At 47.8% G+C, this 11,808-nt stretch overlaps 3 protein-coding genes across 3 annotated transcripts; 1 reads left to right on the top strand and 2 right to left on the bottom strand.

Annotated features, from left to right (window-relative positions):
* Positions 1-1,126: 1,126 nt before the first annotated feature.
* SPBC887.12 (putative phospholipid-transporting ATPase) lies at positions 1,127-5,354 on the bottom strand (the record flags this gene model as incomplete). Its single annotated transcript, XM_031153459.1, has 4 exons — positions 1,127-1,307; positions 1,373-1,453; positions 1,505-2,091; positions 2,139-5,354. 4 exons carry the CDS (start codon positions 5,352-5,354, stop codon positions 1,127-1,129), a joined length of 4,065 nt encoding a protein of 1,354 aa, XP_031001468.1.
* Positions 5,355-6,096: 742 nt separating this feature from the next.
* Positions 6,097-6,569, top strand: cript (Cysteine-rich PDZ-binding protein; the record flags this gene model as incomplete). Its single annotated transcript, XM_031153460.1, has 3 exons — positions 6,097-6,258; positions 6,308-6,431; positions 6,487-6,569. The coding sequence occupies 3 exons, from the start codon at positions 6,097-6,099 to the stop codon at positions 6,567-6,569; spliced, it is 369 nt and encodes a 122-aa protein (XP_031001477.1).
* Positions 6,570-7,736: 1,167 nt separating this feature from the next.
* Positions 7,737-9,368, bottom strand: LHYA1_G008541 (uncharacterized protein; the record flags this gene model as incomplete). Its single annotated transcript, XM_031153461.1, has 1 exon — positions 7,737-9,368. The coding sequence occupies one exon, from the start codon at positions 9,366-9,368 to the stop codon at positions 7,737-7,739; it is 1,632 nt and encodes a 543-aa protein (XP_031001476.1).
* Between the last annotated feature and the right edge of the window lie 2,440 nt (positions 9,369-11,808).

Raw genomic sequence — 11,808 nt, forward strand, 5'->3', positions numbered from 1 at the left:
GGGGCCACAGCGACTCGGCCATACGAAGTATACGGAGTGGGGATCTGATCGCTGGCAAAATGGAAATAACCCAGAGACAATTCCCCCGCGACGGCCACGTTCTCCTTCTGCTACTTGTATTCCAAACACAATCATATGGACATGGGTAACTGCAGCTCGCATCTCCTCAATCTCCTGCGCTCCTACCAAGCACATGCGGTACACCGTATTATAACATGTTAATCAGACTAGGATCGCATAGCTGGGTCCTTGACTTACTTACCATTTTAGCATAATAATAAGGTAGCTCTTGCCCGAATAGCCTACACAAAGTATCTAGCCTACCTACACATGGACCTTCTATGTTGGGACACACATTGATACTGAAATAACATCTAACTTATTACTCGACCCTAGCCCCGGCCCGAGGTCTGAAGATTGAATTGTTCTTGGTGACCATGAAACAGACGTATCACATACCTATGCATATTACACAACAGGTGAGGTTAAATTTCAGCTGCGAACCCGCATAACCTTACCTCATTCTCAACGCCATCACATGACGCCTCTGTCTCGGAATCTGAGCATATAGCAGCCTCATGCTCAACTAAACCGGCTGACTGCCGACCGCCACCAATTGAGTTCAGGGCTGGCTATACCATATGGAGCCAACGCAGTCAACTGTGGCTTTATCAAATCTAGGATCAATTACTATCGACAGCTAGGAGCCTCACTATCTTTGAATTCGGCTGCCTTCGGTCGAGTCAGATACATTCTTCATATCCACCTGTATAGTCCATCACTCGTACCAAGGTACCTCCTAAACTCAGATCAACCAGAACTCCTCTTTCGGGCACTAGGGGGCTGGATGGTCGTTCATTCGGGCGGATTGGGAAAGATGAATGATCTCTTCACTCCCGTGAGAGCAAAGCATATTTCTGGAGCACAGGTTGGTGCGACATTGATGGATGTAAAACGAACTCTTGACATTTAAGTCCAGGCCATGCTATTTATGCATTGCATCTCCCAGTCTCAATTGAGCCACCCCAACAATCCTGAAGAACACCTGAACGTGATCCCCTCCTAAAACACTGCACCTAAAAACAGTAGCATACATCGACAACCTTGTCAAACATCGTGAATATCCTCACCTCCCCTTGGGTCTCGAACTCGCCATTTCTCCATATCTACCTCTCTCTCTCGTGGTATCGTACGCTTGCAGTACCCTTGTCTGCGACTCATCTGCTTGCGAGAAAGCATACCCACGCTGTTTTCGCATGCGCTGTACTTGCCGAACCTTGCGGATTGCTTTTTGGAATTGTTCCATCCTGCGCATTTTGTATTAGCATGAAACATGGCGAGGAAAAGGTAGTGGAGGGTGAGCGTAACGTACCGAGGCCGGTAATCTTGGATATTGTACTTCTGGATCTCTTGAATGTGATGATATGTCTGCGGGTAGTACATTCGTTTCGCACTATTAAGTGTGTTAGCATGCGCTTCCAAAAAATGACGAGAATCAACGTACTACTTCCATGCAAAGTCGCGGGATAGACACAGAATCGGCAAGGCGAGTAGTTGCAGCCAGAAGACCGGGCTCGGGAACAATCGAGGGACGACTCCTTCGTATTCTTCTGAAAATCCCAGCTTTGGTGCCACAGTGGCATATACTGCGATAAAGATCATCCAAATTACCATGCTGCCAGGTATGGATATCACGTGGTACTTGGTCCATATGTTAGTTACCAGTGCTGCCTTGCCCAGAACGGTCGCAAGGACTGCCGTGTAAAGTGCTGTACCCCAAACCCAATGGCCTGCAGTTTTACCATCGCCCTGCGGGAGATCTCGCCACCAGATGCATTCAGACGCAATGTATAGGATCAATGAATGGTAGAATCCATTGCCGACCCAGGAAAAGAATGAGTGCATTTTGAAAAATGTATTCTTTTGTCCGATTTGATAAAGTTGGGGATATCTGTCCAAAAGGCGCGCCGAGATAAATTGGTCGAAGATACCCATCGCAAGCGGCGGCAGAACGGTGAAGAACACGTTGTAGAAAGAAAGGGTCCAGGACTCGTAGATGACTTCTCCAGAGAAGGCATTCTGAAATGAGTACTGTGGCTCGTTAGCTGGAAATATTGTAGCAACACATGATTGCTTACCCAGAATTGTGTCATGTACAAGGTGATGTTCTTGTAGAACGAAAATAGAATAACCTTGCTTATCCTTTGGTAGCTCCAGGCTCCATGGACGAGCAGTAACTTCCGTAAATATCTAAATTGGCCGATGGCAACATCCGCGCTCCGCGCCGCCTGTAAACCTTCCATGCCACTGATACCCACTCCTATGTGTGCCGCTTGGATCATCGAAACATCATTTGCACCATCACCAATAGCCAACAAAATAGCCTTCAGGTGACGCTTCACGAGCTTAACGACCAAAGCTTTTTGGAGTGGTGAAACACGGCAGCAGATGACTGCCTTGCACATAACAGCAAGGTCCAGAAAATTCTTTTCCAGATCTTTCTCCAGAGCATAGGTCAATGATTTTCCGTCAATGACAAGAGCCAAAGTGTCCAGGGCAAAGGTACCATCACCTTGATTTCGAATAGCATCAAGCTTCTTCTGTATGTTATCCCGAGTTGCTCCTGCAGATTCCTCATTGACAATTAAGAGCGTCATATCTTCGCTAATCAATTTACAACTCATACCAATATTGATAGCAGTCTCTTGTCGATCTCCAGTGAGTACCCAGACTTTGATGCCTGCTTCTTGAAGGGTGTGAATTGTTTCAGGAACACCGTCTTGTAAACGATCCTCGATAGCAGTCGCACCCAACAGATAAAAATCCCTCTCTAATATCTCTGCAGCCTTATCTAGTTCCTCTGCACGATTACCACCAACTGTGGTCTGTGCCTTATCGAAAATTTGCCACCATTCCTGGAATTCTTGATCTGGGATCTCGCGCATGGCGAGACATAGTGTTCTAAGACCTTCAGATGCGTATTCTTCGAGATGTTGCAGCGTGATTTCAACGTGGGGATTATCGGGACTTAGTCGTTCGAGAATAACAGTATCTGCACCTTTGCAATAGCATCTGATCCTCCCGTCTGGGCACCGGAAGATCGCAGACATTCTCTTTCGGGTTGAGTTGAATTCGCAGACAGCGAGCAGCTCATATTCAAACAGTTCTCCGGCTACGGTAACTTGGACCGATCTTGGTTTACGAGCCGTAAATTGATAGCCCATCATTACGGCACCTTCGACTAAAGCACCCTCATCGGGCGATGCTGCTTGATACTTAATGGCTCCACCCTTCTCGTCAGTTCTCTCCGGAATGACCGTGTGGCATGTCGCGAGAAGAGTCAAAAAGTGGTGTATCGCCGCACTCGATTCATGCGACTCGAGGTTCTGTTTTAATCGTTTGAAATCGTGGACTCCAATTTCGACCCCATCTTGAAATGTCGCCTGGCGATCTTCTGGGACCGTTTCTGCATACTGGATACCACCAATTGAGCATTGCTTGAACTCCATCTGGTTGCATGTCAATGTACCAGTCTTATCAGAGAATATGTATTCAACCATGCCCAGTTCTTCGACCAAACTTGATGTTCGGCACACAGCGGGCGTATCCGTCTGGTCGTAATACATATCAAGATCATCATTTATGAGGATTGCGTGCCAGTATTTGACCATCTCGACGGTGACGAACAGCGAGATGGGTACCAGGGCAGAATAGAGAACCCAATAGGTGAAAATGTCAGACCAGAATTGTTGGACTTTTTGAGAAGCAGAAGTTGAAGCAGCATAATCAAGATAGGCTAGTTCCTTCCCGTGATATATCCGTATCAAAAGGTCTCCAATAGAACTTATGACACTCAAAATTACGAGAATGCCAATCAGCATCAATACCAACGTATTCAGCTGTCGTTCCACAGCTGTCCGCTTGATTGGCGTAGCGGTGGCATTTCGCATGAGTTTTGTCTCGTGGCCAGTAAATACAACGACACCATGAATCCAAGGAGTATTGCGCAATGTAGCACCTCGAAGAAGGAGTTGATCGGGCTGCAAAGGAAGCTCTTTCTCCCCACCACCGGCTGCCACAGTCATACTGGCCTCGTACGTATACAGGCTGCTGTTTGGCTGCTCGGAACGTAACCTTCCTCCTAGCCTGCTCAACTCGCTTGAGCTAATCAAAGAACAGGTCTCTGGAATGGCTTGCTTGATCTTCAGATTCGTCTCTCCATCAAGATTTGCCGTTTCAACGTAACATAAACCTTCCGGTTCCGAACTCGCCAGGAGAACAACATCAGCCGGAAAAGGTTCTTCCGACTCCACCCTGACAATATCTCCAACGGCAACGTTCACCCATTTCATGTCAACAAATGAGGACCCCTTGAGAACGCGAGCTTTCGAATTGTTCAACGATTTATCGGAGGATTTCCTTCTGTAATCCTCAACCAACTCTTTTCCTGCAGAAACCGCCAAGACTAGAATTAAGGGCCCGATGGTAGTGTATTTATTGGTGGGCGAAATATTGGGTATCTGTTGTAACGCGGCAGTAAATAGAAAGAAAAGATTGGCAAATTTGGAGAATTGTTCGAAGAGAAATTTGGGTATGAAGGTAGCGACGTTGTACTTGGCCGTAGAGATGTGGTTGTCTGCAAATTTGTTTGTAAAATTCGCAGGAGGGTTGTTGAGGTGTATAATCCTTGGGCCTAATGTTGATGGGTCTGGCTTGCCTCTCCCGAATCCAAATTTGAAATTGCCAACATCGAACTTCTTTGATGCATGCTTTGGAGTTTCCGGCTCGGTTGGATCAACCATTGGTGTTCCTCCGGGCTCTGTCAAAGGCAGGTCCATTTCCGAATACTCGGGTTTCATTCCCAGCATACTCTTCGCTTTGCCCATAATGCCACCTCCCATAGTCAATACACTGTTCCGATTCCGTGCTTTCGCCCTCATTGATCCGTCAGCCCCATCTCCAGGTGTTGCTTCTCCCTGCTGATAGTACATTGAATGTCCCTCATCAGGAAAGTCGTCCAGATCGTCTGCGTAACGTTGGTAGTTGTTTAATCCCGAGGTCTGACTATACGTTCTCTGCGAACTATCCCCAGTATACGGACCTCCTGCTACCCCTGAAACTGTACCAGGGCCTCCCGGAAGTGGTCTGGCTGGAGTGTGTGCTTCCCCACCAGCACCCACGAAATCATCATAAGATACTGAGGGTCGGGGATTCGATTGATGGTCCGCATTGTATGCGCGCAAAAGGTCGTCATCGTTCAGGGGAGGCCGTTGGCCATCATGATATATCGGTCGCTCATCGTCCAAGTCGAGGAGGAGGTCGTTCCCATTGCTAGAAGAAGGCTTCCCAGCCATGCTGAGAGCAGCTCGCGGTGGTCGCAATCAAGACAGCGCAAGCTTCCCTCGTTGACATACAGAGTCTGCGACGACGAAAAATGTCTCCTGTGAGCTGTTTAGGCGGAAGAAATGGTGGAAGTAGATGTCGTGGTGGTAAAGACAATAAGCAAGCACAGCCCGACTGGGAATAGGTCAATGGGTCAAAGAATACGAAGCTTCACGCTTCACTTGCCCAGCCAGCGCTGCGCACCTACAGTATGGTCAACGCAATCAATAGCAATACTCGTATGCTGAAATTGAGGATGGCGGGCCATTGACAACACCAATGTATTGAGTTGAGTCGAGAGTATAAGTGATCCCAGTGTTTGTACAAGTATTTTGCTCTCCCAGTCGTCCAGTCGTCGCCTTTCATTCCCCTGCCCTGCACGTGCCTGCGACGGGGTTGAGAGCCTCTATAATGGGTGACCGTATACGGCGTATAGTCGGGAAGAGTTTACAGTAGCGTCATTCCATCTATAAGAGCTAGTATAGAGGACTAAAAATGTTAAAATATTCTCTACCTTATTGGATGGAATAAAACATATATTTTCTACCTAATTGGCTTATTGCGGTAAAAGGCCTGGTGGAGATATAAACAAACCAGGACCAGACAGAATCCACTTGCCTCAACGCGCTTATCAGGTTATCGACTTTCTACATCCACCAGATCGATACCTTATCCTCTCCAATACAAGTACTCATACCAACCACCACATCCAAAATGGTCTGCGGGAAGTGCCAGAAGCTCTGCAAGTCTACAACCTTGGCTACGCCCGGCGTAAAGAAGAAGAATGATATGTACTACGGCTCTCCTGCGGGTTCGGCTTCGAAGAGCGGCGACAAGACCAAGTCCGCCACGATAGGTAACAACGGCGTCGGAAAGGTATGTCTCAAATCGCGCAGGCCTAATGGCATGCTAATAGTTCTCATAGAGTAAACTGCTATCAAAATCTGCAAGAAACCCTTACGCTTCGTACTCGAGTTCCTGTACAACCTGCAAAACAAAGTTGGAGCAAGGAAAGACGTACTGCCAGAAGTGTGCCTACAAAGCAAATGGTATGTCTACCCAACCCTATTTCCCATAGAACCATTTTGCTAATCATCTCGCCAGCATGTGCCATGTGTGGGAAGGCGAATTCAAAATCAACCGCAGCGGCGCCTGTAATCGCCGGTCAGAAGTTCACCCTCAAATGAAAAAGCTGGGCATTATGAAATATAAATGAACAAGAGGCGTTAAGGATAGCTTGTCTATTTGGATGCGGTGGTAAATCTCGGAGGAGTACTACGGCGTTGGGCCAAAGGGTTGGGAAAGAATCGCTCTTTGGGTGGCACGAAAGCTGAACAATATCAAGACAGGTCTTTAGTCCGCTTATGTTCGTCGGTCGTCGCAATATTTTGCAAACCGTGGTGGCAGTTTCTATGTTATGGCAGAGTGACCGAATATCGAAAACTAGAAATCCTATTTCCGCGGTATCTCTGAAGTCTTCGTACTCTTATAGGTCGGATACTAGGGTCAAAGGCTACTACCACTTCCTCTCAGCAAGGAGTCCAAATCAGAACTTCCTCTACTTCCCACTTTGTCATCATCTAAGAGTGGTATGAACTGGTTGGTGCGATGTTTTCGAATAAGCTCCTCGTCCGCGTCCAGCTATGAAGGTTGAGGCATTGTCGGGCTATAGCTCTTGTATTCATGTTTTACAGCTCTTTGCTGTTTATCAAGACCTATCGCTTCTCGTTGAGCTTCCAATTCCCTGTCTTCACATTCCTTGCGATCAAAGACCTCTCCCTAGGATGCTCTTGTAGATCCAACCCGCTTATATCCAACGCTTCATCACCTCTTTTTTTGAGCTCCTCACTGCATTTTGTTAATTTTTCGGTGTCTTGTTGAAGGCATTCTTATCCTATTTAAAGCACCTGCTCCAGATAAGTTTAGTGGTCTCTTTGTGGTCCGTGTCACTCAGATTCTGCTGTTTATTTCGTCTGGTGGTCATAGGGGCGAAGTGACATGAGCTCGACCGGTTTTAAACAACAATAATTGACTCAAAACTGTTCAATTGCTGCCCTGAAATGCCACGACCAGCATATCACCCTCTCTATATTTCCCTTGCCAACGAATCCGCATTATAGAAACACTAAATAGATCGATCCTGCAAACCGATGCACTCTTATCAAATCCTTGAATTTGAATCTGCACAACAGGGTAGTAAAATATATTTATTCAAGGCAATTATACACATAAATAGATGTACCCAGCGCCTTGTCATAACATCTTGTAGTTTAATGTACATACAGCCATCTAAACGCCATTTCCCATATGAGCTCCGAAATCATACAATACATGGTGCTACCAATCACAAACCTCTATAATCCAAGTGGCGGTAGCTCATTGAGCAAGTTATCCCAGTTTCCCTCACCCTCTTTGAGCTTACCCTCCTTCACAACGAGCAGCTGTCTAACTCCGCAATACGCGCCTCTCATCGCTGTCCTGTTGTAATCAACATAGTAGCCTTTGTTCAGCCAGTAGTCGTTCCCGAGCTGGGCTCCAATGGTCTCCCGCTTCACTGGCTTGCTCGTCTCTTCTGCCCGGCGCTCAACACCAGTGCCTTGCCAGGTAGATTCTTCGCCTCCAAATTCCTTCTCGGACCTTTCAAGCTCTACGTCCATTGTGTCATTCAGCAAAGAGACCCATAGCCTATCTTTGATAACCTCACCCTCAAGCTCGGCTCGTCTTGCGTTAAACACAGGCATGTGTGCGAAATGGTTGATGATGGCTTGAGGAATGGCGAAGAGCCGCTCAAACCGCTTGGCGATGTAAATGTGCTTTTGGGTCGTTGCATCATAAGAGACGCGGACATAAGGATTCATGTAGATGCCCGTATCCCACTTCGAAGATGTCTTAGGGTAGTCTGGGAGACTTGGGAGGGCCATGATGTCCGCGTGAACAAGGCAACACTCGCTCGAATCCCAGAAAGGTTCCGGTTCGGAGCGAAAGCGAAGCGGTATTTTCGGTGGTTCCACTTCTCCAGCATGACTAACATCGCCAGTGCTCCTCGAACTCTTACTCCCTGCCCCATCACTGATACTAAACCCACTGGTATCCCTCTGTAAATACCTGGCATCGAACGCTGTCATCCCGCCCCAGCAGCTCTTGACTCTAACCGCATCTCTCCCAGCTAGCACATCTTTTCTGCTGATGGCGTCTCCTTCATTTGCAAACCAGGGGTATATGGGAACACCAATGCTATACCCCTCGGAATCCCTCGTAGCAAATGTATCGTAAAACTTCCACGAACTTACAAAGTCCGTTCCACAAGCCGCTTTATACACACTCTTGCCGGATTTGTCCACGTTCGTGCCCCAAAGTAGCCTCGCCGCATCTTCCGCAGAGTAAAAGACATCATTAATGAACAGCACCTTGTCGAACTTCGTCAACGAAACCTGTAGCGGCTCCAAAGCCTTGTTGCGAACCTCCGCCAAATATGCAATCCGCTTAATCCTACTCTCCCCTGTCGGCAGCATCGTCCTGGGAATGGTGTCCAAATCAAGCGGGGATAGCTCCTCTGATACCAAAGAAGTCTGACACTCCAGCTTATCAGCCAGCTCCTCGAGGGCATGAGTAGGTCCCCCATAGATAGAAACGAACACCCGATCCTTCCCGATCAACTGCACCAAATCCACCAGACTCTTCCCCCATGTTCCTGTAATCAGATCTCCATCGATGATATTCGCTGCGATGAACACCTTCTCATTATGTGGGATACTAAATGGCGGAGGATTCGTATATGAGGCATTGAAGAGGACCTGCCATAGCAGGAGGATGAAAAGGCCGACCAGTATATAAATCGGCCTGCAGATCCTACAGAATCGTCTAAACTTCCTTGCAAGCCCCCATCGCCGTCGAGGGCGTGGTTTGTCCTTGAATTCGTTGGTGGGGTCGAGATCGAAATCAGAGGATGTGCGAGGGAGGAGGTCGTACTGAGCATTGGACGGCATCGTTGCTCGCCGGAGAATTTTGAATTTTCAGGTCATTGGGAATTTGGGTGGATAAGTAAGGGACCAGAGTCTTCATCAAGGTCGTGGTCTTGGTTGTGATTGTAGTCGTTGTCGTTGCTGACTTGGGAGATCTTGATATACATACTCCGTACTGTAGATAATCAGGGGTCCGCGTATTCTGCTACGCCACACTTCCCAGGATCTCGGCATCACGGGCAAACATGTAAAACGCGTACGGAGTAAGACATGTTATACAGTGCATTGCTATCGAGACTAAACATAGGCGGACATATTTACTATATTGTATTATACTCTACCGTGCGCTTCTTCCCCAGAATCGTCTCACATATTCGACGTTGAGCTAAGAGTACGGAGACTCAAAAAGATATTTCGCAAAAGTAAAACTACTCCACAGTAGGTCAAGTGTCCGAGCTCTTTTTAACATTTTCCACATTAGTATTTATCACTTCAGTTTGATCCGTACTACATTTTGCAAAAGCAATGCACGATACTTCATGGGCTCTTTTATTTTCGCCAGAACCAGACTCTATAATACATTTGACCTTGTCTTTGTTTCCTTCCACGGCCATGACAAATTCTCAAAGGGGAGGGTCGGAGGAAATGCATTGGAGTGTCTGGTCGTATGCAACAAAATGCTATGCTGATGCTCCCGGTTCATAAAACGCAGTCAAACCAGGGTTTTTTTGTAATACAGGTAAAAAGCAGGTGCAATGATTGCAAGTGCAAGGATGGCTAGCAGCCTGCGTGTTGACCAGCTATCAGCAATGTTGGGGTTTGGGGGTATCTAAACATGCGAAATCAACTGAAAAGAAAAGGGGAGCGAGATGGAGATATAAACGCAATAGGTGAGTCCTTACGTGTGACGGCCACCGCCGCACAGTCTCATAATAAGCCCACCGATCCAGTCCACAAACACGACATGCCAGAATGCATTTAAGAAGTTCCTAGACTTGACGTCCTTCCGTGAAGAGCGCATGGAATTTGGTGTGAGTGGCCTGCAAGAAGTTAGCGATGCTTGTTCTTGGTAATGTCTCAGGTCTCTCGAAACATCTCACAGACATATGAGATGGTACGTACCGATCTGGAGTAGGGGATGGTGGTCGTTGCTGCTTACGGAATTTAACTGGCGAGTCACCATGCTCGTTGAGTGCAGTACTCTCCCCTGAATTTGTCTTCGTACGTGACCCTGGTGTTGCCGGCTGTATTGTGATATCTGGACCTCCGTGGCCAGTTGCTGTCGTCGAGCTTTCTGGAACACTAACACCTCGACCTTGGCCTTCGACATTATTTGCCTCCTGGGGTCGGTGAACGTTCTGGATTTCAATGCTGCTATCTGGGTTCACTTCCCCGAAACGAACGTTCTTATTCGGCTTGGTTTTGTTATCAGACTCGGGAAGAGTTTTCACGGACTTGGACTCAGGCTGCTTGAAGTCAGTGATGCGTGATCAAGAATCTCCCAGATCTATGGTACAATAAACGTACCTCGGAGGCTTCTTCTATATCGTTCCCCTGAGGCTCCTGTTCACCACTTGGCCGAAACCCGCGCTCTTCGATTGCTGGCCCAGCGCTCTCTGCCTTCGCCTCATCCTCTACATTTGCAGGATTGGTTCCAAGTTCCTCATTGGATGAGTTTGCTACCTTGAAAGCATCGGTCAAAGGTGTGAGAGGCTGTTCGAGTTCTTGTTCCTCAGTAATGGAGTCAAGAGAAGGAGACACGTTAGCAAGTATAGAGGGCGACGGATCTGACAGGTCAGTTCGCGCAGAGTGACGACCAACGGGAGATGGCGGATTACCGTCGGCCGAGGAATCATCAGCGGGCAATCGGCGCTCCAAACTTCTAAGTTCCGCAAGAATCCCGGCCTTTGTGGTTGGAAATTGCTTCAACGAAGGATCATTGTAATCAATCTCGTCGTCTGCGATCATTTTCGGTGGTGTGGGGGTCCTTGGATTTGAGATAGGGCTAGGGTTCTGATTGAATGTTTTCACCACTTTGTCTTTCGGTCCTGGACACTCGTGGGGGAAAAGTGGTACCTTCTCCTCCCATGGTGTACTTGCTCCTGAATCCATCTCAGCCTCGTCATAATCATATTTCGAGGCGTGGGAGACCAAGCCCTGGCCCGACTAAATTTGGTCAGCTTCTCCCAGAAAATGTTGGAGATGTGAGTACAGAGCAAGACTTACCACCTGCTCTTCATCGAGATTGGCTGCAACATCAGCTACTTCCGCTGCTGTCTCTGCTACTTCTGGAATCGGAGTGCTAGACATGCGCCTGAACCCGATACGGCCAGCGTCCTCGTCGGAGATGGGTGGTGTAGGTTGATCTCGGTCCAGGGTTGCTGCTGAATCGGCGACCTCTGCGGCTACACCGGCGAGCTCAGGAGTATGTGTTTCGCCTCGAACAACTACAGTGTCTGGCTCA

Source organism: Lachnellula hyalina (assembly GCF_007821495.1).
Source record: "Lachnellula hyalina strain CBS 185.66 chromosome Unknown contig00240, whole genome shotgun sequence".
Lineage (NCBI taxonomy): Eukaryota > Fungi > Ascomycota > Leotiomycetes > Helotiales > Lachnaceae > Lachnellula > Lachnellula hyalina.